This window comes from Canis lupus, chromosome 3 (genome assembly GCF_003254725.2).
Source record: "Canis lupus dingo isolate Sandy chromosome 3, ASM325472v2, whole genome shotgun sequence".
Taxonomy (NCBI): domain Eukaryota; kingdom Metazoa; phylum Chordata; class Mammalia; order Carnivora; family Canidae; genus Canis; species Canis lupus.
In genome coordinates, this window is record NC_064245.1 from 61,665,898 (window position 1) to 61,693,747 (window position 27,850).

Here is a 27,850-nt window from a genome sequence, read left to right on the forward strand (position 1 = left end):
GATTAGACTGAGAGATCCCTAAAGGCAGGGATGAAGATTCCCTGGTTTGTACTTTGCTAGCATGTAGCACAGGCCTGGCACATACTGGATGTTCAATAAAGGCTGAAAAGATTTAGCTTAGAGGGACAAGGGAACACAATTCTAAAGCTGAAACACTGAAAGCATAAGTTAAATTCGATTCACACACTTCCCATTTACTAACATGAGGTCCAGTTGCAGAGACCAGGGGAACTGGGGGGTCTGTAACAACCTGTGTTTATAGCAATGCTTTCCCACAAAACGGCTACTCAACAGGTGTGAGTATCCTTGAGAAAAATATAGGCCTCTGTCAACTAGACCAATTTTGGGCCATGCCTCCACAAGCACACCAATAATTCAGGCATAGAATTAGTCTCTCAACATGTGGACAATGCTGTTGAATTAGAACAGATTTATTTCACTGTGCACAAATAGAAGTTTTGAATGGTTCTCCACTTTGAGACAAAAGTGATTCACAGGAAAATAAAATCTTTGCTTTAAATGAGAGCTCGGACAAACATACATTAACAGATGCCTTCTAAACACCTGAGTTTATGTAGGTCTCCTGGCCTGTATTTGCACGGCACCACATCCATCCCAGAACCTATTTGAACATGGTGAGGAAAACAGAGCCAGGTGGAGGTGTGGGGGAGGGATGACTGCCCTGAAGGCACATGCACCATAGTCACAGTGATGGGGTGATGGGGGCAGATCCATGATCCCCACGGGAGGCAGGAGAGCTGGTGATGGTCAGGTGGAGCCCTAGGATCCCAGGTGAGTCAGCACTGGTACCTCAGCCCTACTTAGTGCCTTGCAGTTCTCACAGAGTAAGTTGAACAAAAACATAACCTCGTTAAAAGTTACTGTACACCTACAGAAACAACACATCCACAGGAGCAACAAAAAAACCAAATTCAGATCCTCAAGGTTTCAAACAGAGAATTATGTGTAAAATGTTTAAGAAAAGATAAAAGAAAACATGATGAAGGAACAAGAGAATACAAAGAGTTGCTAATATAAATTAAAAATAAATTAATTAAAGCTTACAGATAAGAATCACAGCTGGAATTAAAAAGTCAAACTTCAGCAGCATGTGAGAGAGACCATCAGAGAGTTGTTTAACTGGAAGGCTGATGCAAAAGGGGCTCTCAGGGAGGCCAAAGGGTGAGAGGCAAGAAGACAGGTTCAGGACACAGAGCAGGGCGGGCAGGCTGGCCCCGATCAGACGGCATCATGGCAGACTAGGGGCCTGAACATAACAGGGCTCACCATCACAGACAGGAACTTGAAATAATAAATATGGTGAGGGCTCCAACTGAAAAAGCACACAATGCTTAAGCGTCCAACTCCTGGTTTTGGCTCAGGTCATGATCTCAGGATTGTGGAATCCACGCTCCACACTCAGTGAGGGAGGCTGCTTGGGATTGTCTCTCCCTGTCCCTCCACTCCTCCCCTGCTCTCTCTCACAAATGAAATAAAATATTTTTAAAAAAAGCACACAATAGGCAAGAACTAACAGGTAACGTGAGCAGTGAGACAGTGAGATGGAATCTCAAAGAATAAAGAAAGCTAGAGATAAAAACACCTCGGGAGAAACAAAGAATGCTTCTGATGAACTGATCATCAGTGGATGGGAAAAACACATGTGTATCAAGATATGTCAACAGAAACTTCTTAAACTGAAATGCAAAGAGAAATGAGAATTAAAAAAAACACCAGAACTAAAAAACCACCATCAACAACACAAAAGAGAACAAAACATCCAAGATGTACGGGACAATTTCAAAAGATCTAACAGGAATTGGAATACCAGAAGGAGAAGAAAGAGAAAAGAAAAGGAATATTGGCTGAGAACTTTCCAAGATTAATGACAATGAACCACAGATCCAGGAAGCTCAGAACTCCAAATGGAAAAAACACTCCCAAATCTACACCTAGGCAGTTCATATTCAAACTGCAGGGAGCCAAAGACAAAAACAAAACAAAACAAAACAAAACAACAACCTTGAAAGTAGCCTTGGGAAATGGAAGGGGGCAAAGGAGAGAGGGAAAGGGGGAAAAGGGAGGGAGAGAGGTGGGGGAGGGCCCTGTACCTCTAGAACAGAGGAGAATCAGAGGATATCTGGTCAGAAACCATGTAAGCAAGATAAGAGTGGAGTAAAACTTGTTTAAAACACTGAAAGAAAACACCCACCAATCTAGAATTCTGCACCCAGCAAAATTATCCTTCAAAGGTAAAGGAGAAACAAAGACCTCCTTAGACAAATAAACACTGAGGGAACTTATTGCCAACAGAGAACAATGGCAATGTCACAAGGGACAGGAGGGAGGGAAGAAGAAGGGAGGGAGGGAGGGATCAGGAACTCTCTGGGAAAAGGTACCTACGCTAACATGAAATAGAACAGTGTTATCTGAAGGGGGACTCAGATTAGTTAAAATGTATATTCTAATACAACTGCTGAAAGATATTTTTAAAGTATAACCAATATGCTAAAGAGAGGAGAGAAAATTGAACCAGAAAATGCCTAATTAAAAGTGGAGAAGGCAGAAAAAGAAAGCCTCTGGTAATGAAGAGAAAACAGAACAAGGGTTACTATTAACCCAAACACATAAAAAATCACTTTAAATGTGGCTAGTCTAAAGATATAAATGGAAAGACAAACATTATCAGAGTATATTAAAAAACAAGCCCCACCTAGATGTGTCTACAAGAAACATACTGGGAGTATAAAGACTCCTTTCAGTTAAAAGTAAAGAGATGGAGAAAGAGATACCACACTAGTGCTAATGAAAAGCTGGAGCAGCTGTCTTAATATCACACAAGTCAGACCTCAGAGCAAGGAAGATCATCAGGGATGATGAAAGGCATCCCATAATGATAAAAGGGTCATTCTGCCAAAAACACATAACAGTTCTAAATATGTAAGCACTAACCAACATGGTGCCAAACAACAAACAACATGAGACAAAAACTGACAGGACTGCAGGCAGAGGAGGAGAATCTGCTGTGGAGTTTGGAGACTCCAACACCCCTCTATCAGGTGCAGGCAGATCTAGCCATAGGTCAGGAAGGACATTGCGGAACTCAACAACGGCACCATTGGTCAATGGCACATGATGGACGTGGACAGTCTACTTCATCCAAAAACAGCAGAATACGTGCATTCTCAAGATCACTTGGAGCATGCACCAGGAGAGACCACATTCTGAGCCACAAGCACACTTTAACACATCCAAAAGAATAAAAAGTCACACAATGTCTGCTCTCAGACCACAGTGAAATTGAAATAGAAATCAGTAACAAAAGACAGCTGGGAAATCCCCAAATATCTGTAAATAAAATTCCTTGCCATATAGTTTTAATTTTTGTCTAGAATTTCATTAATGTATTTTTTTCTTGCAACTACTTTTAACTTTCAAATAACTTTTATCTCAACATATAAATGAAATGTATTACTGGTACAAAGACATTTGAAAACAGAAAGTCATCATTATTCTAAGTCCAAAAAAAATAAATTTTCTATATTACGCATCCCAAGCATTTTAGGTACTAAATATTTACCTACAACAGCCAGAGTATGAATTAAAAGTTACAACTATTACAACTACAATGACATAAAGTCCTAAAGGTGACAAACATCACCTTACCAGAGCAAAAATCCCTGAAAGCCTAGAGAACACAAACATGGAAGCAGCCGAGCTCACACCCAGCCACACAGGGGGCACCCCATTGAACAAGCCGTCTCTGAGGTAACTAAAGACAAGTTTGTGCGTTCTCCAGAAGGGGCTTCTACCAGCTCCTATGGGGTTGTGAGCCCATCATGAGTTAGGTATGCAGGTATTCACAGTAGTCAACCAAGTCAAACTAACTTAAATAACACAAACTAATTTTGGAAGACATAGTGACACTGCAAGCTTGTCTGAAGAAACAAGCATTTTTATACCAGATACAAATGAAGTATTTTGCCAAATGCAACTCATTTTCCCAAATAAACCTTACTAGCTTATCTTCTGCATTGCTTTTCTACCCATGAATCCTCCACATCTATCTACTAAAGTTTATAAGGTATTAAATAGATTCTATATACAGATAACACTTTCTCAAAATGCTTTTCTTCTCTTTTACCCTTCTCTGGACTACCTAAAATGCCCTGGGAAAAGGCCAAAAGTTAGGGGTAAAAATCAGCTTTTAACTGGAGTATCCCAACAGCCTTTAAGAATAATCAATTTCCTACTTTTCTTTAAGATTTTTAGGGACTGATTCTTGAATAGTTTTTACTACCAGCAAGACATTACAACAGACCATTCTCTACTCTTTCCTAGGGTTGGTTCCCAAGGACTAGGAAGCAGTTGTATTCAGGTAAGACAGAACAGAGAGCCTCCCCACCTCATACAGTCACCCAGAGAGATTGGGCCAACCACGGAAACAGCCTGGCTTTTTTTTTTTTTTCTGGCTTTGAATATACACCTGAAAATGCTATTTCAAATCACTCTATCAAAAAAGTGATCATTAAATGTCCAAACTGAGCGAAGTTCAATCTAACAAAATTTAAGCATAAATATGGGCAGTTACCAAGTACTTATTGCAACAGAGCATGACAAACTGATTCTATTATACTGTAAATCAGTGGTTATTAACTCTCCTACCTGTACCCCTCTCCTCAGCAAACAAACAACACTCTACTTCACAGCAAATGTCCCTGGGTCTGAAAAAGCCTCTTCTATCCCATGTCCTCCTCCCTTCTCTCAGTTGAGAATCACTATTTTAAATAATAAATCTAGGGTTTGGGGGAAATTTTATTTTTGATTGATTAAAACTAACTCTGACCCAGAATAACTGATAAAAAGGAAACCAAAAATCAGAATTTATAAGAGCCAATAAAGCTAAGTTCAAAACGGCTAGGGACACAAAATTATCTGTGGTGCAAAGAATAAAACTAAAGTAAAAATTTCATTGCAAAGTCAAAGCTACTAATATAAGCATGGGGTTCTCTGAGAATAAATACATAAAAAGCACATCTCTCTACATGCTCACTCCTTTTCTGCACAGGCACCGAGCACAGCTGGTCTGGGAGGCCAGCATGGCACTGCAACTTCGTCTTGCATGACACTTAGGATTCCTCCTTTGAGCCTGTGCATTTCGTTATGTCCTTCATTTTCGTGTTTAGGGAGCATGTTCATTTCAGACACTATAGAGCCCAACCAATGTCAGAGGACCCATGCTGTAATCACAGTATTTTACCCAAGTAGCATTAAGGAAAAAACCAGGCCTCAGGAGGCCATGAGGAAATAACTAAGCTGTTGTCTGGGTAGGCAGAAGAGTCGTCTGTGTCTGGTGTTCCCCCAAGTACAACCTATTACACCAACGTCATCTGGAAAACTCTTTACGCTCTACTTAATTCTGAAGGAGTAAGCCACCACTTTTGTAATTGTTTTTACAACTGTGAAGGTTCAAAATTCTGAAAGCTTAAGGGATTACAGTAATCTCTTGCAGACCTTCCTATCAAGAGTAGACATGGCCTATACAAATTGCCAATTTGTGGATTTTTGTTTGTTTAAAAATGCACTTCTGATAAGATCTTAGTGACAGGTGAGCTTCCAGGCCCTCTCTGCCCTGACTTACCTTACTGTGTGTGAAGGGGGGCGCTGTATACAAGGTGGGGTGGATGAGAGGGCGGGGCAGGTGTGGGACGGCGTGCAGGGGCACGTGTCCATGGATGTGGGGGTAAAGATGCAGAGCAGGGTGTGTGGGCTTCTCTGGGCTCATGAACTGATGGCCAGGGGGAAGGGCTCCTGCAGTCATTGCTGATGCAGTCAGTCCAGAAGCTTCTTGTTTACAAACATGACATTCACAAGTGTTTGGAGCTTGTTCGGCCTAAAAGGAAAGAAAAAAAAAGTACTTGGTTATTTAGTAAAACAAAGAATGGAGTGAATTAAATTAAGTCAAGTCACATTGTGCTGAACAGTCACACAGCCACTACAGAGAAGACAGGGCTCATCTGATGCCTCAAGTTGTCCAGAGCCCTCCTTATAGAGTACAGAAGGGACCCCGAGAGCCTGGGATGGAGGAGACCTGATGAGAAAAAATGCAGACCTCACTACCCAGCCAAGTAGGTGCTGAGGTGGCAGCCATACCAATCTGCTCCTGTGACTGTCTGTGCAGGGACAAGGGGACCGACAAGGGTGGCAGAAGGGAGTTGGGGCCAAGGATGACAGAGCACTGGTGCCAGGCTCCACGGGCCTCACTCTGCTCAGGAGTGGTTACATGGAGAGTCTGCAAAAGACACCAGAGGTGAGACTCAGTAGTCAGTGGCTCTGCCCTCTTAAAACAAGGGTAAAACTGAATGCAACTGTCAAAGCAACCATTTGAGGATCTGAAAATCAGCCAAAGGGAAAAAGCAAATAGAAAGGCATTTCTTCATGCCAATTAGCGAGAACATCAGGTAAGAGCAGCAGGAGCCAGGCCTTTTTGCCTGGGGCCCTTCCCATTCCCAACTCCCAACAGCCCTTAAAAACAAACCAAAAAAAGACCAAAGAATCAATAGCAGAATTAAAATAGTACACTAAAAATTTTAATACAAAAAATAAAGGAGGAGCAGAGAAAAAAAAATATGAGACAAAAAAAAAAAAAAATATGAGACCTATGGAAACAGACAGCAAAGTAGTTGTACATACCGCCGACCATGACATTAAACCATCAATGAAGCACTCCAGACAAAAGGCAGAGATTGGCAGACAAGATACAAAAATACAAGACCCAACTAAAAGATTCAAAGACAAATCTTAGATTCAAAGACACAAATAGGCTGAAATGCAAAGGATGAAAAAATAGGTAACATGCATACAGTAACCCTAAGACAGCAGGAGCGATTCTGCAAGTGGGAGGAGTCTTTCAGATGAGAAATGCTAACGGAGAAGCATCTCATAAGGACAGAAGAGTCGATAGAATAGGAAGGGGTAACAGTAACACACACATACACCTTCAACAACACTGTCCCAAAGGCATGAATCAAAATCTAGCCAATCTGAAAAGGAAACAGTCCAGTAGCAATACGTGAAGACTTCAGTGTGCCTCTCAGCAATTTTTAGAACTGGACAGAATAATCAGGAAGGATTCAGAGCACCAGAATGATATCAACTTGACCAAACTTTCGTTCTTAGGACACTCCATCCAACAAGAGCAGAACGCAAATTATTTTCAAGTATATATAGAACATTATCTAGGACAGACCATATGTTAGGGCATAAAACAAGTCTCAATAAATTCTCAAGTTCTAAAATCAGTAATCTAAGGCTTGGATTCAACAAGCTAGAGAGGGAAGAACAAACCAAACCCAAAGACTATGGAAAGAAATAATGAAGATCAGAATAGAAATCATAGAAATAAAGGGAAAAACAAATAAAATTAACAACAAAATTGTTTTTTGTTTTCTTTGTTTTTTTACAAAAACTGATAATCCTTTAGGTCAGTTTGAGGGTTTAAAAAAAAAAGTAGACAAAATTACCCAAATCAGGAATTAACATCACTCTAGACCCTGCAGAACTAAAAGAATCATAAAAGAATATAGTAAATATCCTCATGGCATCAAAGTAGACATTATAGATGAAATAGAAAATTTGAATAAACCTGTAACAAGTAAAGTAAGTTAGTAATTCTAAATCTTCCCACAAAGGAAAGACCAAGCCCACAGGATTTCACTGGTAAATTCCATCAACTATTTAAGAAATCTAAATTTTAGACATATTTCTTCAGAAAATATAAGCAGAGCACACATTTCCCAACTCATTCTATGAGGCCATTATTACCCTGATATCAAAGCCAAACAGTGACACTCTAAGGTTAGATGACTACAGAACAGTATCTCTTACTAACACAGAAGCAAAAATGTTAACTACAGATTAGCAAACCAATCCAATATACAAAAATAAATAAATAAAAGATTATACACCATGATCAAGTGGGATTTGTCCCAGGAACACATGGTTGGTTTAATATCTAAGAATCAGGGGTGGCTGGGTGGCTCAGTAGGTTTTGGATCTGACTCCTGATCTCAGCTCAGGTCTTGATCTCATGGTCATGAGTTAATGCCCAGCACTGGGCCCGACTCTGGGTAAGGAGTCTACTTAAAAAATAAATCTAAGAATCACTTGATGCAACATACCACAGTAACAGAATGAAGGATGAGAACTACAGGAACATCTTAATAGATATAAAAAAGGGCATCTGGAGAACCTAATATACGTTCATGAAAAAATTCTTAGGAAAAGAAGAGTTGATAGGATTTACTTCCTTAACTGGGTAAGGCCATCCAATGAAAATGTGCAGCTAGCATGATCCTAGTTACAGGCTGAGTTCCTGGGGCCAGAAACAAGGCAAAGATGTGTGCTTGCAACACTTCTCTGCAGTGCAGCACTGGAGGTTCTAGCTAGCTCAGTAGGGCAAGAGTAAGACATAAAAATCATCCAGAAAGAGGAAGAAAAACTATCTTTATGTCTACATAATCTTGCATGTAGAAAATCCAAAGGAATCTAACCAAAAAGAGAAAGAGTGAGAGAGAGAGAGAGAGAGAGACCAAAGAATAAATGTGTTTTAAGCCACAGAACACAAGTATTTAAAAATCAACTGTATTTCTATGTATTACCAATAATCAACTGAAAATTGAAATTAAAAAATACCATTTACTACAGAATCAAAAACTTCAATAATTAAGAATGACTAGAAATTTTTTTAACTGCTAGAAGAAAGATGATTTAAATAAATGGAGATACAGCACATTCCTAGGCTGACAGATTTAACTTTGTTAAGACTGTATTTTCCGCAAACTGATCAAATCATCCCACAAAGAAAAGACTAGGCCCAGAGGAGTCTGCTGGTGAATTCCATAAAATATTCAAGAATTCAGTACAATTTCTACCAAAATCCAGGCAGGTTTCTTTGTAGAACAAGCTGGTTCTAACACTTATATGGAAACACAAAGGGCTTTGAACAGCCTAAACAATTTTTAATAAGGCCTACCAAGCTGGGGGGCAGATCCTCCCTGATATCCAAACTTACTATAAAGCAGCAGGTAAAGTACACTATGGGAAAGAACCCAGAGGTCAAATGAACAGAGAATGCAGAGTGCAGACAATAAACACTTGTATTTATAGCTCTGTGATTTTCAACAAATGGCTGATGCAATTCAACCAGGAAAGAGAGGGTCCTGTCCACATATAGCACTTGGACACTGGACATCCACATACACAAAAAGATGAACTTAGACCCTAACCTCACAGCATAAGCAAAACTGAATCAAATGAACCACACCTTAAGTGAGAGCTGAAATTATACATCTTGTAGAAGAAAACAGAATTTTGTATAAGGCAAGGTTTTCTTGGATATGACATCCTAAGCACAATTCATAAAAGAAAAAACTAAGGAACTGGAATTTATCATTAAAAACATGTTTTTCAAAAAATACCATAAAGACTTATAGACAGGGAGCCTGGGTGGCTCAACGGGTGGTACGACTGCCTTCAGCTCAGGTCATCATCTCAGGGTCCTGGGATTGAGCCCCAAATTGGGCTCCCTGCTCCACGGAAAGTCTGCTTCTCCCTCTGCTCCCTGCTTATGCTCTCTCTCTCACTATCACTCTTTCAAATAAATAAAATCTTAAATAAAAAAAAAATAAAAAAAAAGAAGGCGGCTGACAACAGTAAGATGGAACAGGAAATGAAAGGCCCATCAACGTATAAGAGAATGCTCAGCTTTGCCCATCATAAATGAAAGGAAGACTGAAATCTCAAGGGGCTGCCATTTCTCAGCAGACTGGTCAAGTCCCAAGACCATGACATCACTCTTTTTTAGGGGGGAGGAGAGGCCATGACTCTGTGACCCAGAGAAGCCACCACTGGTAACCAATCCTAGGGAGAGACCTACTTCTGTAGAAAAAGCCAGATATCAGATGGCTCACTGAACAGTGTGGAGGGAAAAGAATGGGAGACACACACATGGGCCCATGGATGGGGGACGAGAAAGAGAAACCGAACTATGGTGTGTCCACCTGTTGGGACACAGACAGGGCGGCAGAGGGGATGAGGAAGAGCGCTATTTGCAGAGTCAGGCTGTACTGCGGAGAGAAAAGCAAGGGGAACAGAGTGTGCATCAGTATGAGCCTTCTCACAGAACAAGGGAAGAATGAATATTAGCATTTGTATAAACACACACTAGTAAGTCAGACTAATCACCTACTGGGACTAGAACTGGGCGTGTGTAGGTGCTGGACAGGGCTGGTGGGGATGGACGTTGGAGCAAGACTTCTCAACAGAACACCTTTTCATGTCACCTTTCATGAACTGTGTGTCTACACTGCCTATGAAGGAAGGTGGTTAACCAAGCACCCCCACCTCCGTTTGTTTTCTCTTTCATTTCAGAACGAGGTGAGCAACTACTTATGAAACTAGGAGCCTTTAAGAGAAAAGTCATCTCATGAGGTACTTTCATAACAGAACAGGTGTCCACCAGAAAAAAACTTCTTTACAAAGTCAACCTTTTCTGAAATTTTAACATTCTATTATTTTACTAAAAAAAACAAACAAACCATCCCCTCTTGCTTCTTTAAAGTCAAAAACCTCTATGACAGCTCAATGTCTGGAGCAGCTCCGGGGTGCTGCAAATTCAAGACCGTTAAGAGGGCTCAAGCCAGAGGAGCAAGATGAGAACGTGGTTAGAGTCATGTTGGAGTGTTTTATAAGCAAGCCTCGATCCTCTCTAGTTCTAATCTTCAAAAGTTATCTAAAATAACATAATTTTGCATTCACTAATGCCCAAGTTTAGAGAAAATGTACACAGAGAAAGACACAGAGTTGGGAAAAATGAAATCGTACCTGCTGAGTTGGGTAAGATGGGGGTGGACTGTCCACTTTACTCTCCTCTTTCCTGGGACTCCCACTGCCTAGAGCCACGTCTTGCTTTGGGGCTCCTGGCGGTTCCCCACTGCTCTCGCCATCTGCCTCTTCATCGTCAGCCTCTGAAGAGCTACTACTGGTACTGCTTACCTGAGGGGACTTTAAAGACAACCTTTGTAATTTATACCTTTCAAGATGGAAGAATATAAAACCGTTAAGACAGCAGATCGGCACCATTTGCCGTTCACTATCACCAGGAGGGAGTCATGCCCATACCTCATCTTTGAGAGCCATGTTTTCCCCGCCACCATTCAGTTCGCTGTGGAGTCCATTCATGTTGGCCACCACCTCAGCATCATCGTAGTTACTCAGTGGATAAATATCAGCAAATTTAGCTGACAATGGTGCAACGTCTTCATCATCACTACAACTGAGACAGGCAGAGTTGGTCACCATGAGGCCATCCCCCCAACACACAGTGAGGGAACCACCCTCTAAGCACAGAAGCTTTCTTTACAGACTCAGTTCTCGAGAGTATTACACTGAGCACCACGCACACTTCTCAACATCTCTTAGTAATCTGAACACCAGAGAAAATGCCTGAAAGATTACCATTTGTGCTATTTAGACAAATGGAAAACAAAATGCCAAAAGAAGAAAAATATCTAGGAAACTGCCAAAATTTAATCGGATTAATTATTACTGCACTTCCATTTGGCCTGAAGTGCCTTGGTGCACAACTGGTGCCATTTCCAAAAAGACACAATTTTTCATTAAAATTAAAGAGGGTACAAAGAACCACCAAAATTGCAGATGTAGCCAGGTGAACAAAACTTTAAAGGCACTTAGGTGCCAAGATACTAAAAGTTTTTTATTACAAGTCCAGCTCTGGACAAGCCAGTCACGATCTTAAATATCAGCTTTAACAAGACATCTAAACAATAGGCAATGACATATTTATTTATTAAAAAAATGTAAGCAAATTTCAAGGCTGTGGTCAAAGACCATTTCAAATATAGGCTTTTCTGGTGCGTGAAAAGAGTGGGCACAGAGTTCCCTATCAGTGCAAATTGTTCAAAGCATGACCATACATGGTAACCCTGCAGTCTACATAAACAAGCCTGAGTCCATCTTCAGCATTGGCATACCATAACCTCCAGAAGGAAAAATTCTACAAACTAGAGATCTCTTGGGTTTAGAAGAGTGTCCAGAATTGCTGAACTTGGATATTCTTCCCATTTTTGGAAAAAGAGTGAATGTACGACATGCTATAATCTGGAGCTCACCAAAGTTAACACACACAGAGCCAACCAGGTGAAGGCTCTCAGGTGTCCTGAGGCCTGTGGCACCTAAGGTGACAGAAGTGCTGCTGTGGTCAACACTCACACCCAATCCTGAAACATGACCACCACCACAATTCAGATGAGGAGGCCAAGGTTCAGACATGAAGTGATTAAATCATCTGCTCAATGTAATGAAGGCAGGCTTCAACTACCCAGAGCCCATCAAAACTAGAGAGCCCCGCAGTATGGAGACTCCAGTTGCATGATTCTCTTTAACAACTTAATAATGACACCAAGAAAGAGATAACACAAACCAAAGGCAACACTGGAGGCTTTCAAGTCACAGCAGTTCACGTTTGGGAGACATTAATCTCACGTTGCCAGAGGCCCAGAGCAGCTGCAGGCAGTCCCAGCTCTCGGAGAAAGGTGCCCATACCCCACTTCCTCCACCACTTGACACAGCATGGGAGCCTGCACCTTACATCGGCAGCTGTGACACATGAGAAGGGATGGGCTTTTCCAATATAAGTTTTTATTAGACCATACGTGCTTAATTCTGGTATGTTTTTGTAAGAGGCTGGCAAACAGCTAGCTGGGAAATACCTCGACCCTCCTTTGCAGGCTCCCAGAGAGAGCACACAGTATCCAGGACTAGAGAGTAGTTCGAGCTCAAGAGAGTCATAGCGTTCGGACCCATCCCCTTAGAATTATTTTGTGTTTTGAGACTAGATCCATATTGAGGACTGCAAGACTCTGAAGGAAAGCCTCAGAGTCGTTGGGAGAAATCCAAACAGAGGCATGGAGAAATCTAAGAGACGCTGAGCAGCCCAAAGTCAGGGCAACAATCTCTCCCACTGGGAACTGCGCTGGCATCCATCACCTCCACAGGGCTCCTGACACCTGCACACTCTACAATAAGCAAAATACAAACCTAAGTTTGTACCTAAATAAAATAAAAACACACATCCATGTGCAACCCGTCCAGAAGTTAGAGTGGAAAGCCTCAACAAATGACAGGGTCACAACTCTGAAGAAATGTGGGACCACTCACCTACAGTGGGAATTGGCGACAGCTGCACAGCCACCTCGCTCATACAAAATGTACTTCTAGATAATGTGGGAACACGGAAAACAGAACCTTTCAATCGCTTGCTAAAGTGATCATCTGAGTTTTTAGCAAGACATGGAATAAGCATGAATGCTGAACGGACAATGAGGCGGAATGAACTTCGGGCTGATCACCCTCAAATAAAATGAGGAAACGTGAAGCCAGAACTGAAGAGACACTTCCCTGCATACCAACATGGTTTTTTCTTTACCGGCATTTATAAATTTACGGTAATTTTTTTTCAGGTAATGAAATAGTGTCAAAGTTTGGGTTTATTGATTTCGTATTTTAAAAGTTGCTTAAAAAATGAAGGATCCTTTTTCTTGAAAAACACTATAATGATATCCATACTTCTGCAGACATTACTGTCCATATTTCTCATTAATGGGTTACATAAATTTCTGAAATCTTATTACAAAGTCACAACTTACAAAGTTGGTGCAGAGCCATTGTCTGTGAGGATGAGTCTGGGATGTTGCTGAATTGTAATGGGAGAGCTGGAACCTGACCCTGAGCTTGCTGAGGACACGCTAGGTGGGCGCATCTCAGAGAGATAGTCGGGAGCAGAATCCACTTGGAGGGGCAGCTGGTGACTGTGGATGTCGCCAGTGACGGGGGGGTCCATGACACCACAAGTGAGGATGTGTGAGAGGCTGCAGTCATCACAAGCACATCTGAGTGGGAATGAAGGACAGTTACCCAGAGAGCCGAGAAAGAAGGTCAGACCATGCGGTGTCAGGGTCAGTGCCTCGACTGAGGCTGTGGGTCCCACGGGCTCACTGCACCCACACGACAGCGGGGGCTCACCTTCTCCTGTAGTTGCAGTTGGGGCAGTCGGGCATGCTCAGCCGGGATGACAACATGTGCCTCATGGCGTCTGTGAAGTTGTTCTCACCAGCAACTGCTTTCTTATTGGTCAGCTAGAGGAAATCATCAAATGAGAGGTTAACTCTGCAAGACTTATTCCCCAACCAGGCGGTTCAACTTCTCAATAATCATGGTAATATGCGCCATGCCCATTTAGAAGCCAGTGGCCACAGCTTCCTAGAGTGGGACAGGGCCATGAGGGGGCAGACCAGAAATGCACAGCAGCCACAAGCTTGAGCCTCACTGAGGCTGGGGACAGTAGCCCCTGGCTGGCACCTCACCAGCACACACCAGCTTTTACTTGGAATTGGCTGTGTGCACAGTCCTCACGAGGAACCAGAAGCACAGAACTAAACTAAGGCCCCGAAGAGCTCAGACCCTGGAAAAGGAAACTCTGATGTGGGAGGTGCCCTGGCACAAATTGGTTCAGGCTGCCACAGAAGCAGAAAAGCAGCACAACAGGACACCAGGCCCAAGCTGGGTCCAGAGGAGGCAGAGTTGGTAATTCTGTCAGAGGCAAAGAGGCCATCCAGCTCAGTGGCTAAGCACTGAGCTAGGCACCCACTGAAATAGCTCTGGAAGGCCTAGCTGACCCTGGGCTGACAGGGAGGGGGGTGCCATGCCTGACAGGGCAGCCTGGAGGGACACAGGCCTGTGTATGGAGCTGTAGCACCAGAGCATCCACGAGTTAAACAGGCATTTGTAATCCACGATAGAAGCAGCGGGTGGGAGGAAGGCCAGCTGGGGAGGATACCCACTTCAGGAACAAGGTGAAGGGAGCAGACCAGAAGCTACCTGGAAATGGCACCCAAACTTCCATTTGACAAGGCAAGCATCTGAATTTCAGAGAAGAAACCTACAGACCACCTCTGGCAATGGGAAAGGTGGTACCAGAAGGGCCATTTCATAGGATAGAAGCCATGGAGGAAGGGCTGGGGGATGGAGCAGGTGAGCGGACCAGTGTGGATGCCCAGAGACCCACAGGGGTGAGGACAGTGGCGCGGGGGCTGAGGCCAGGGGCCACCAAAGCCTAAAGAAGACCAAGGAGCAGGAGCAGAGCTGCCTAGAAAGAAAGTGAGAACAATGCCAGCTCATAGGCGAGAATCAAGAGAACCAAGCTTTCAAACAAGTCAAGTGCTCTGAAGCCCTTGGGACAAGGCCTGCAGCCAGGCACATAGCAGAGGGGTAGGGAAGAGCCCGTGGGGAAGGAGGGGGAGGAAGAAGGCTGTGTCGCCAGCAGCTACAGTGAAAGCAGGGCCCAGGCCAGTGTGGGGAGGCCCATGAATTGGGCCAACACCCTGCTCCGTGATGGCACCACCTGCCTGTGCAGAGGCCAGACAGCAGGAACTTGGGTGGCTGTGGGCTAGCATGGGTCACTTGAGAAACAGTCTTCCTTGAGGATTACAGAAATCAAGAAAGAGACAGGGAAAACTAGTTTATCTAGGATTAACAACACTCTTAGGAGCAGACCCACAGGGTGGCCTTGACACAGTGGTGTTTTTTCCCCGATCTGGTACGCAGCCTCCCTGCAGCCTCACCTGTTCTTCAATGAATCGCCTTTGTTTGAAAAGCTCCCAGTCCTCCGTCAGCATGCGCTGTTTGGTTTTCATTGTCATCTAGTAAAGAGATGCAAACAATAAAACCTTAGTGCCAGCAAGAGCCACCTGGGCGTCTACGAGGAGAGATGTCAGCAATGGTGCACATGAGGAACACCCCCTGGAGGCATGATACAGACTCACTGCCTGGCCTCTATCTCGTTCACATGTTCTTCTCGTGTGGGAAACACAGAGGAGCTCAGATTTAGGAAAGAAATGAAGATCCCAGAGCTGAATGTGTCATTGCAGTAAGTGAGCATTCAGCCTGTACTGAATGCCCATCACATGCCCTGCCTGTACCAGAAATAAGAACTTGAGGATGAGCGCCCCATGCAGGAAGAGCCTTGAGGGAGGGGAAGACCCATGAGCAACCTGTTCCCTCATGGATGGGCCTGAGGACAGGACACAAGGGAACCAATCCGGTCACACAGGGGCAGATTCTGTACGCCACTGCCACACGAGGCCCTTGGAGGACTCAAAAGCACAGAGACAGAAAGCAGACAGGGGCTGAAGGGGCTGGGAGGCCAAGGAGCTGTTGCTCAGTCAGGGAAGGTGGAGGGGCTCTGTGGGTGGAGGGTGGAGCACTTGCCACAATTTAAGTGGACTTAATGCCCCTGACCTGGACCCACAGAAATGGTTAGAATGGTACATTTTACGTTATGTGTATTTCACCAAAATTTAAAAAGACACCAAATTGAGAGGGATAGGGAATGAAGAATGGGCTCAAGATACAGTTTTACTGTGGTGGGGGAGGCTATGAAAAAATTAGATCTTGATGTTTATCTATATGTGTTCTTATAATTACTGAAAAGAACTAAAAACTACTAACTACTAAAAAAAGAGATATGGAATATGTATCTTCCAATTTTTTTGGAACACAAAAAGGGGAGGGGGGACATATTTAATCCACAGGCAAGAAAATACTGCCAACAAACCCTCCAAAACAAGTAATTTCAAAAAATAAATTCGTGCGTTTGAAAAAAAAAATGTACATAAACGATGAGAGAAGAAATCAAAGCTGAAATTACAGTGCATGGAAATCCCAGATAATGAAACCCCCACAAATCAAATCATGTAAGATGTATCCAACACAGAAGAAGAAAATGCTTCAAGGCATTTATGAGAAAACAAAAGACTGAAAAGTATGTGTTCCATGTAAGAAGTCAAAGAAACAAAATGAGAAACCAGCTGATAAGGCAGGAAGAAATTAAAGTAAAAGCAGAAATTACTGGGAAAAAAGAAGCAAATGTGATCAATAAATCCCCAAACTATGGTTCTCCGGACTCCCTCTCAGAGAATAAAGGGCCACAGAGAAAACGTGGGCATGAGGAAGGACAGACACGGGCACAGGAGGTTTCTCTTCAACCACAGGAGGAGGTATCTGTACAATGTAGATAGATGTTCATCTCCAAAGCAGCTTCAAGAAGGTGGCTCATGGGCCACTCTGCTGTGCCTGCACAACCCACTGTTTTAAAAGCTGAGTCAACATTACAAAGCTCTTGAGATTTCACCTAACAGCCCAGACATTAGCTTCTCTGGACGTTACTGCAGCTCTGAGGCACTCTACCCTCTGCTGCCCTCCCAGCCCAGGGCAGGAGGTTTCCTTTTGGCACAGAAGGTGCACTCTCCGCACAACATGACAGGGTGGCAGGACAGGGGTGTAGAGCGGCTCCACCCAGTCTCATCACCTCCCCTCTGAGCACAAGCTTATCATCCCTTGTCTACATAGTGTGGACAATCTCCTAGGTAAACATCAATGTATAGCATTCACTCAGGAAGCAGAAACCCCCAATCAGATGACCAAGTGTAACATGAATTGAAAAGGTGGTCTTCTCCTCCCTGCAAAAATATGTCACACCCCAGGTTTTAGGGTGGATTCTATCAAACCCTTTATTGGAACAGAAGATTTAAACTATTCCTGCAAATCGGGCAGCCCCGGTGGCGCAGCGGTTTAGCGCCGCCTGCAGCCCGGGGCGTGATCCTGGGGACCCGGGATCGAGTCCCACGTCGGGCTCCCCGCATGGTGCCTGCTTCTCCCTCTGCCTGTGTCTCTGCCTCTCTCTCTCTAGCTGTAGCTCTATGAATAAATAAATAAAATCTTAAAAAAAAAAAAAACTATTCCTGAAAATAAAAAAAAAAACCACGGAAAGTTTCTCAATGCATTCTATGGAACTAGCAGAACCTTCATACAAAATGGACAAGGCCTCAAAGAGAAACACTTAATGATGCCTCAGAATACAAACCCAAAAATCCTAAATAAGATATTCGCTACTTAAATCTAATAATAGGTTAACAGAAAATACATCATAACCTGGTAGGCTTTAATCCCAGGAATGCAAGCATGTCTCAAAATTAGGAAACCTAATGCCTTTTTCATTTGTTTTCATAGAGAAAAACAAATACCATACCAATTCAGTACCTATTCCTGTTTTTTATTTTTTTTTAAATCATAACTTAAGTAAGCTAGAAAAAGGGAAATATCCTTAATTTGCTAAAAACTCTCACCAGTACTTATGGCAAGCATCTGACCTCATGGGAAGCCAGAGCTGTGCTCAGTGCCGCCAGTTACACTCAATTGTGAAGAGCTGAGGGCTCTAAGTGAAGCCAAACAGTGCAAATGCCAGAGAAGCTAAGACAAAACTATTATTTGCAGGAGACATGGTCTAGAAACTTCAAGGCAGCTAACTCACAAACTCCTGGAGAGTCAGTAAGGGCACTGGGTGGAATACCAACAGCCAGACAGCTGTGAGCACACAGCGTGGCCTTGACCCCAGAAGCCCCGGGGAATAAACTTGATGGGAAGTACACAAACTGTAAAAGCATCATACAGAAGACAAAACACAACCTAAAACCAGAGATGTATACCATCTTCTTGGATGAGAAGATTCAATGCTGGTGCCAGTTCTCCTTTTACATCCTGTATGTCTGCCACTTTCAGGAAAAACATTTTCCTCTTACAAGCAGCAATTACTGTTGCATGTTTAAAAATGATTTGGGGGGAGAGGGGATGGTGTGCCAGGGTGGTTCTGTCACTCAAGCATCTGACTCTTGATCTCAGCTCAGGTCTTGATCTTGGGGTCATGAGTTCAAACCCCATGTTGGGCTCCATGCAGGGCATGGAGCCTACTTAAAATAAAATCTTAGTAACACCTGGGTGGCTCAGCAGTTGAGTGCCTGCCTTTGGCTCAGGGCATGACAGCCAGTCCAGGGATCAAGTTCCACATCAGGCCCCCTGCAGGGAGCCTGTTTCTCCCTCTGCCTATGTCTCTGCCTCTTTCCCTGTGTCTCTCATGAATTAATAAATAAAATCTTAAAAGATTTTAAATGAGCTAAATCTCAGGAAAGGTAATTTATTTTAGTACGGAACTCAGTCCAGAGCTGTTTGATAGCTAATATCAACAGAAACCTCCTCCTCTTTGACCCTCTCCTCACGTCCTCTGGGATTAATTTTTCTGAACGTTTGGGTGTCTGCAGGCTTATGTCTGTGTCAAACAACAAATAAAGGATACATTTCAAAAAGCAAGCAAAAACAAGTGATTTCAAAGCTGTCACCTGTCTCCCACGTCCATGCTTATTTATGAATACTCAATTATTTTACAGATGTTTGAAACCCTGAAATTACTACATGATTTCTAAACTATTACTTGATTAGAAGAAAGTGGTGTCCATTCCAAGGATTCCAGAATGACTAGTACCCTCTGGATGCTGCTAAAATTGTTCAGTTTCCCTGACTTGTATTAATGGCATCATGGTTTCTTGATAGGTGAATGAAAATAAGAATACATTTTCTCGTTACTTTAGTAAGGAGGATGGGTTTTCTTTTTCTTTCTTATTGTGGCAAAATACACATAACATACAATTTACCATCTTAACCATTTTTAAGTGTACCGTTCAGTGGCATTAAGTACATTCACATCATACAAACATCCCCACTATCCTTCCCTAAGATGAGAAACTCTGTCCCCCTGAAACACTCCCCGTTCTCCCGTCCTGCAGTCCTGAGCCCATGAGTTACACTTCCTGTGTCTAGGAGTCTGACCTTGTATGAGGAGTGGGGGACCTTGTATACACAGATTTCTATAATACTTGTCCTTTCATGTCTGGTTTTGTTCACGGAAAGAAATGTCTAAGTTTCTTTATTTTAGATCTTCTATTTAGGCCTTTTCCCACTTAAGTTAGTTTCTGCATCTTGGCTCCAAAGTCATTCTTTTGCATGAGGATGTGCAGTTTCCTCAGCAGTTTGTTGCAGACTGTCCTTTCCCCTTTGCGTGGCCTGGCACCCTTACTGGACATCATGTGACCACATATGTCAACACCACATTGTTGGGATTACTGTAGCTTTGCAGTCAGGTGCAAAATCACAGGAGTGAATCCTCCAGATTTGTTCTTTTGCAAGACGGTTCCGGCTATTCTAGGTTCCCTGAGATTGCATAGGAATTTTAAAATGCGTTTTTCTGTTTCTACAAAAATGACTTTAGGATTTTGATAGGGATTGCACTGAGTCTGCAGACCACGTTAGCTAACATGGATATTTTAATATTAATCAGTCTTCCAATGAACGCAGCATGTACTTCCCTTTATGTCTTTAATTTCTTTCAGAAATGAGTCAGAAAAGACTCCTTGAGTCAATTTGTAAGTATTTTACTCTTGATACTGTTGTAAATGGGACTGTTTTTGTAACTTCCTTTGCAGATTATTCGTTAACATACAGAAATATCACTTTACGCATTTACTTTGTTACTGATGCTTTGCTGAATTCATTTATTCAACATTTATTTTTTTTTTACAGTCTTTAGGATTTTCTACACATAAAATCATATCACCTGCAGAAATAATTTTAGTTCTTCTGTTTCAATTTGGATGTGTTTTTTTCCTGAGCTGACTGCTCTGAGCAGAACTTCCAGTACCATGTTGAATGGAAGTAGTAGAAACAGCATTCCTACCTTGTTCCTCATCTTAGAGGAAATGCTTTCAGTCTCACCATCAAGTCTGATGTTTCTGTGGGGTTTTATGTGTGGTTCTCAGTATGTGGAGGTGGTTCTCTTGTGACCCTAGTTTGTTTGATGTTTTTATCATGAGAGGGTGCTGAATTTTGTCAAAAGCTTTGTAGATCTGCATCAATGGAGATGATCCCATGTTTCCCCCTCTATTCTGTTGATGTGCATATTACATCGATCAGTTTTCATGCCCTGATCATATTTGCATTCCAGGAAGAGATCCCACTTGGTCGTGGGGTACAGTCCTTTTGTTTTTTTTTTTTTTTTAAAGATTTTATTTATTTATTCATAGAGACACATAGAGAGAGAGAGAGACAGGCAGAGACACAGGCAGAGGGAGAAGCAGGCTCCATGCAATGAGCCCGATGTGGGACTCGATCCCAGGTCTCCAGGATCACACCCCGGGCTGCAGGCGGCGCTAAACCGCTGCGCCACCGGGGCTGCCCAAGGGTACAGTCCTTTTGATACGCTGCTGAATCCTGTTTGCTGGTATTTTGTTGAGGATTTCTACACCTGTGCTCTTCACGGATGTTAGTCTATAGGTTTCTTTTCTGATGGTGTCTCTGTCTGGCTTTGGTATCAAGGTGATGCTGGCCTCACAGAATGAGCTGGGAAGTTTCTCTCCCCTTCAAGTTTTTGGAAAAGTTTGGGAAGGATTGGTGTTAATTCTTCTTTAAATGTTTGGGAGAATCACCTGTGAAGCTGTCAGGTCCTGGGCTCTCCTCTATGGGGAGATGTTGGATACTGATTCAGTTTTCTAACCGGACTGTGTCTCCATGACTTAGTCTTGGTAGGTTCTGTTTCCAGGAATTCTTCCACTTATCTGAGTTAACCTGTGTTGGTGTACAACTGTTCATGGGACTCTGGCAACCCTTTTCATTTTGTTACAATCAGTAATAATGTTCCCACATCATCTCTGATTTCAGTCTTCTCTCTTCTTGTCCTAAGCCTGTCTAGCTACAGGTTTGTCAACTTTGATGATCTTAACCAACTTTTGGTTTCACTGATTTTTCTCTATTCTCTAGTTTGTTGACCTGCTCTAATTTTTATTATTTCTTTCCTTTTGCTAGCTTTGGCTTTAGTTTGTTTTTTTTCCCCTAGATCCTGAAGTTGCCAAATTAGGTTGCTGATTTAAGATCTTTCCTACTTTTAATTCTAAGCATTTAGAGCTCTAAGAACATACACTCTTAAATAAATTTAATTTCAGCTTTACTTTTTAAACTAAGACTGTATTTTCCTTCCTAGAGAAAACAAGTATGTCAGCCTATGCAGGTGACACAGTGTGGCCAGGTCAACCCTGACCTGATTAACAGCTGCTGCCAGCCCAAGGCACCGCTGGTGAAAGGTTACCATGGTACCTCAGAGCCTCAGTTCCCTCTGGAAACGGTTATTTTATACATTCCTCTTTTTCGTCAGAACAGCAATGATAACGCTGTGTATTATATTCCTAAATAGACTTTTAGCTTCAGGTACAAGTACATTAAAAAATTACTATTCCTAAAGGTTTTCTCAATCTTAGTAAAGTCTCAGTCTTTCCTTTCTTCTAAGAGTTATCTTGGGGAACTTTTTGTATAGTCCCATTTCAACTGGAGAAATGAAAGGATTTCTGAAACTAGAAGTGCATTTATATCTGTCATACCTATAATGTGAAATGAGAAAAAAAAGACTGCATAGGGCAGGATGTAGACCCCCCGATCCAAATCCCAGAGTCTCAAAAGTATAATATAGAGGGGTGACTGGGTGGTGCAGTCAGTTGGGCATCCAACTCTTGGCTTTGGCTCGGGTCATGATCTTAGAATCGTTGGATCGAGCCCCATGTCATGATCTGCACTCAATGCAGTGTGTGCTTGATATTTTCTCTCCTTCTGCCCCCACCCCCATGCTCTCTCTCTAAAATAAACAAATATATCTTTTAAAAAAGAGAGAGAGAAAGTATAATACAGAGCTCTAACAGTGTTCCCTCATTACTCCTTATGCCCTATTACCTTGAAAATGGCTGTTCTGAATGCCTCCTCCTCTGCCCACCCTCTTGCGGTTTTGGAAGGTGGGCAGGCAGGCTGGGGTGCCCTCTGGGAGTCCTGCTCTGTGTTCCCAAGAGGTTCCTGCCGATCAGCTGCATCTGCCCTTCAGGCCCCACCCTCACCAGGAGTACCCTGCTTTCTTGGGTCTTCCTCCATCCCTGTCAGCCACCTGCCAAGCACAACCAACTCGGTTCTGTCTGCATTCCCTCTCTGGATAGAGACAGAGAAGGGGCTCTGAGCAGCAGAGCATTCCATGAATGGTTCCACAAATTACAAGGCTCAGCAGCTCCCCAAGGCCCCACAGGCTCTTGCAGATAACACCGAGCTCAGTGGCAGCCTATGCAGGTGACCCTGGGTGTGGCCAGGTCAACACTGACCTGATTAACAGCTGCTGCCAGCCCCAGGCACAGCTGGGTGAAAAGTTACCATGGTACCCCAGAGCCTCAGTTCCCTCTGGAAAACCAGGGACTATACTCCTCCCACCTGTACCTCCCCGATCACCTTGGCACATGTGCCTTACCCACGGCAGGTCCTGGTGGCACGCACTCACCTGCTCGTCGACATAGGCATCGATCCTTTGCTGGCATTCCAGCCACTCCTCCGCCACCCTGCGCAACTCCTCCTCAGAGCGCTGGTACCGCTGCAGCAAGGTGCTATAGGTGTCTTCATTGCATGTGTCATGCGTCGTGGTTCCTAGCCTAGGGAGAGAGGCATTTCAGCGAAAGAAAGGGGCCCAAAGGCTCTGGGCCAGAAACCAGAGATTTGCTTCTGTGTCACCTCCTCTCCCAATGTGACACATGGGCACCACCACATACCATACAAGGCTGCTGTGAGGGCTCAGCAAGTACATGTGCAAGGCACCAGAACACAATCTCGCATAAAGGAGAAGCTCAAAGAAGGAAGAGCTTCAAAGAAAAAAAATAGTAGTGAATAAGACTGTCCTATAAGACTAAGGCCTTGGGGTACCTGAGGGGCTCAGTCAGTTGAGCATCTAACTCTTGATTTTGGCTCAAGTCTTGATCTTGGGGTTGTGAGATCGAGCCCTGCATTGGACTCTGTGCTCAGTAGGGAGTCTGCTAGAGAGTCTTTTTTTTCCCCTCTACTCCTTCCCCTGATCTTTTGCGTGTGCGCTCTCCCCCCTCTCAAATAAATAAATAAATAAATAAGGCCTAGGATCCAGTTTACTAAATGTGGGCTTGTAAATTATTTTTCCCCAGTGAAATATACTGGCCCAGGGAAAACACAACATTTAATGAAAAATATAAAACTTGGACCCAGTTTTCAAATTAAGTAAAATAGAAAATCTGATCCAAAGAAATACATTTTATAGTGTTTATTTTTATATTATTTGTTAAGAAAGATGATAAGATGCAAACGAGAAAATGAACTGAAAATAAGACACAAATACTATAAACAATGAGGAAGACACCTAGACTTCCAGGAAAGAGAATATGGGATGAGAGGGTGGCCTGGGGGTGAAGAGAAAGCCAAGCAGGGCAGGCAGGGACAAGGGGGTGAGCAGACTAACACGGCAAGTTGTCATCAGAAAATGTTCATTTTCTTAATATCCAAATACATTAATGCTGGAACCAAACAACTGTAATAAAGCATCTTGACAAAGAATTTCAAAATCAAGACAACATTTATCATTACTCAAGGGCAAAAGGCTGTACAGGAATAATCATCATGTCGACATAGAGAAACTGGAAGCTACACAGTGGGGACATCTAGATGAAAGGATTCTAGATAACGAGGCACCCGTTAGGAAGCTTATAATTACATCTCTTCACTCACAGATGTGCAAATATATACTGTACTTATACCTGTGCTTTGAGATAAACTATGCCCAGGTTAAGATAGGATGATGGCAGCATGTTTAAAAGATGTGTGTTGGGCTGGACATAAGGAAAAAAATCTAGAGGAAACACCAAATTGTTTACAGTACCTCTTTCTCTTCATGATTTCTGTATTTTCAGAGATTCACTGCATGACAATCTAATAATTTTATAATAAAAATAAACAATTAAGTAATTTTAAAATTAGGACCATTTCAATGGGCACAAATGGCTCCCTCTCCTTTTATGTGTCTCCATCTGTGGGTGGATCCCACTTGTGACTACTGTGTAAAACGGAAAACCTACAAAGGAACTCACAGATGCTGAAGTTATCTGCACACATGTCCAAGTGTGGAATCACTCCAAGGAGGGGCCAAGCAGAAGCCAGGCCTAACTGAACAGGTGTTTAGGGGAAGCCAGAGACAGGAAAGAAACCAACACTGACCCACACAGTGACTGAGACTCTCAGGCACCAAGGCTGTCCTTCTAAGGCTGTTTCTGCCCCCTCAGGATACAAAACTCCTCAAGGGACAGAATCTAGGGACTCTGAGGCTGCTCTGGGCTCTGCACAGCTACTAGATGGCCCTTGGGTCTAAGAACACAGCCCTCTGTCTTGCAGTTCATTAGCCCATGGAGCAGTTGCTTTCTTCCCATTTCTGTTTCCACAACCTTGCTCGTTACAGACAGATTTCCACGCTTCACACAAAGCTTGCCTTCTATGTAATGCCATCGCACCCTTTTGTACTACTTGGAAAACGGTTATGTTAAGGGAGCCCGGCATCTGCCTGGCACACACCCCTCTTCCTCTCCTACCGGAAGTGAGAGCTGTTCTCCTCTACCATGATACAGGTTCCATTTTGAGCCAAAGTAGCCAGGGTTCTTGGGACATCTCTGCTTGGATAATCGGAGCACAATGTGTAGGCACAAGGCTTACATTCAAGCTGAGCTGAGCTGGAACCCAGACAGAAAACAAGGAATGTCCTCACGGTCACATGACACAAGTGGTTTAGCAAACAGATTACTATCTAAGTATTCACTCTGTAAACACATGATAGTGCTATGGACAGATCCTCACAGTAACATCTATTACAGATAGTGTGCATGTGCAACATAAGGAGAATGAAATAAAGTCAGTTTTGGCAAGTTTATTCACAAGCCTAATCAAACATTTCCCTAACAATTAATATCATGTATTTAAAATAAAAACCAAAAAAAAAAAAAAAAAAAAAAAAAAAAAAAAAAAAAAAAAAAAAAAAAAAAAAAAAAAAAAAAAAAAAAAAATAAAATAAAAACCAATTGGGCAACCACTAATACCCACCAAAACAAACAAGCAGATAGTGAGGCTCCTGGTCTTGACACCGGGACAGACACAAGCCTGATGAAGCTCCTGGACCTCACTACCAGTCCTTGGGCAGCACAGACAGAAAGCCTGTGTGGTGCTCCATGAGCACACATGCCACAGAACCTAGATGCTGGGCATCGCTGCAGGTTTTCCAACAGATGTATTATAAGGGAAAACGGATAGGGTGGGGGCCTGCAGACTAAAGAATTATAAAAAACGTGGGGAAAAGAAGGAGTGGAGTCATTCACAGTGATAGAGTCTCTGGGTGATGAGAAAAGTTTTGGCAACAGTCACTGGTGATGGTTGCTCAACACTGTGAAAGTAATTAATCCTACTTAACTGTACAGTTAAACGTGGTTAAAAATGGCAAGTTTCGTGTTGTATATATTTTACCACAATTTTTAAAAAGTAGTAATGTGATATACCAACAGCTGTTGACCTATACACTTTAAATGAGTGAACTGTAATGGTAAGTAAATTACATCTCAGCACAGGGGTTTAGAAAAGGAGAAATAATTTACCCGAACTAAGTGAGCTCCTTTACATGAAGTCAACTTCATGTAGATTACTTGTATTAAAAAACAAAACACAAAAGATACATCAAATGAAAAATGAGGCAAGACTATGGAAAGGCACATTTGAACAACAGAAGAATAAACAAGGAAGGAGTAGGGCTGCTGTGGCCAGCAGTGTAGTGGCAGTTCCAGGGGACATAGCAGGCAGAAGGGACTGACTTCCTGGGGCCACGGCACACTTGCCGGCAGCTAAGGCACACTCATGCAGCTGCACATCTGCTCAGTGTAGTCTTCGCAATCTGTATCATACTTTAAACACATAGAGCCAGAGACCAGGGTTTATGTGCCATAGATACAGTCATTACTTCAGGGGGTGGTATTTGTATATAACGTGTGTCAAAACTTTTACAAGTTGTTCAGTGCCTATCTGTACACTAGAAGATCAGATCTGAATTATGCTTGGGTCTGACAAGGGAGTGTGCTGGAGAACTCGAAGGAACTGTCCCTTCTGGTGTCACCAGCTCCCCTGGGAATGCTTCGCTTGCCTCCTCCCAGCCCTGTCCCCATCTGTATTTCCCCTGCTGACAATCATTGGAGTCTGACCATCAATTGCAATGAGTGAGAAAGAAACCCAGAACTAGGGGCACCTGGACAGCTCAGGTCAGGATCTCAGGGTCGTAGGATTGAGCTCTGCATTGAGTTCCCTGCTCAGTGCGGAGTCTGCTTCTTCCTCTCCCTTCTCCCTCCCTGCTTCTCTGCCCCCTCCCTGCTCATACATGCTCTCTCAAACAAATAAACACAGAAAGAAAGACAAGAAAGACAGGAAAGAAAGAAAAGATGAAAGAAAGAAAGAAAGAAAGAAAGAAAGAAAGAAAGAAAGAAAGAAAGAGAAAGAAAGAAAGAAAGAAAGAAAGAAAGAAAGAAAGAAAGAAAGAAAGAAAGAAAGAAAGAAAGAAAAAGAAAAGGTAGGCAAGTAAATAAATAAATCTGGAACTAGGACATGGCCAAGAATAAAGTTTCAGGATACATTTCAGGTCCCTGTCACTCACCCCCAATTGATGACAGACCCATCAAATGAACTGGCTCAGCAGAAAAAGAAAATACAAGGCCCTAGAATCTTCCTGTAAGAACCTCCACCTTCCGAAGATGCATTATTTCATAAAAAGTGGCTTTGGTGGATGTAAACATCAGTGACTAGGGACAAAACTATTTCCTACATTTCAAACTCACAACTCTGAGAACTTCCCTGACTCTCTCTTTGGTGGAGGTGACAGGACACTCAAGTCTCCAAGACCCACCATGTAACGTGCCAGATGCTATGAAACTAGACACATAGGGAAAGGGCAGGCAGGGAGCAGGCTGTGGGGAACGGGATGCCGGGA

General features: G+C 42.9%; 1 protein-coding gene across 5 annotated transcripts in view; it reads right to left on the minus strand.

The window, feature by feature from the left end:
- Nucleotides 1–27,850, minus strand: part of FAM193A (family with sequence similarity 193 member A) — a 165,930-nt gene that overhangs the window by 35,104 nt on the left and 102,976 nt on the right. For 3 of the 5 annotated variants that reach the window (XM_025438338.2, XM_025438336.2, XM_025438337.3), the window contains exons 7-14: nt 25,425–25,562; nt 23,327–23,474; nt 15,702–15,779; nt 14,104–14,216; nt 13,728–13,970; nt 11,182–11,335; nt 10,885–11,064; nt 5,642–5,893 (exon numbers count right to left, since the gene is read on the minus strand). In XM_025438338.2, the coding sequence (XP_025294123.2) occupies nt 5,642–5,893; nt 10,885–11,064; nt 11,182–11,335; nt 13,728–13,970; nt 14,104–14,216; nt 15,702–15,779; nt 23,327–23,474; nt 25,425–25,562 (1,306 nt within the window). The remainder of the gene's footprint in view (nt 1–5,641; nt 5,894–10,884; nt 11,065–11,181; nt 11,336–13,727; nt 13,971–14,103; nt 14,217–15,701; nt 15,780–23,326; nt 23,475–25,424; nt 25,563–27,850) is intronic. The other 2 variants (XM_049108570.1, XM_025438339.2) reach the window with 1 other exon arrangement.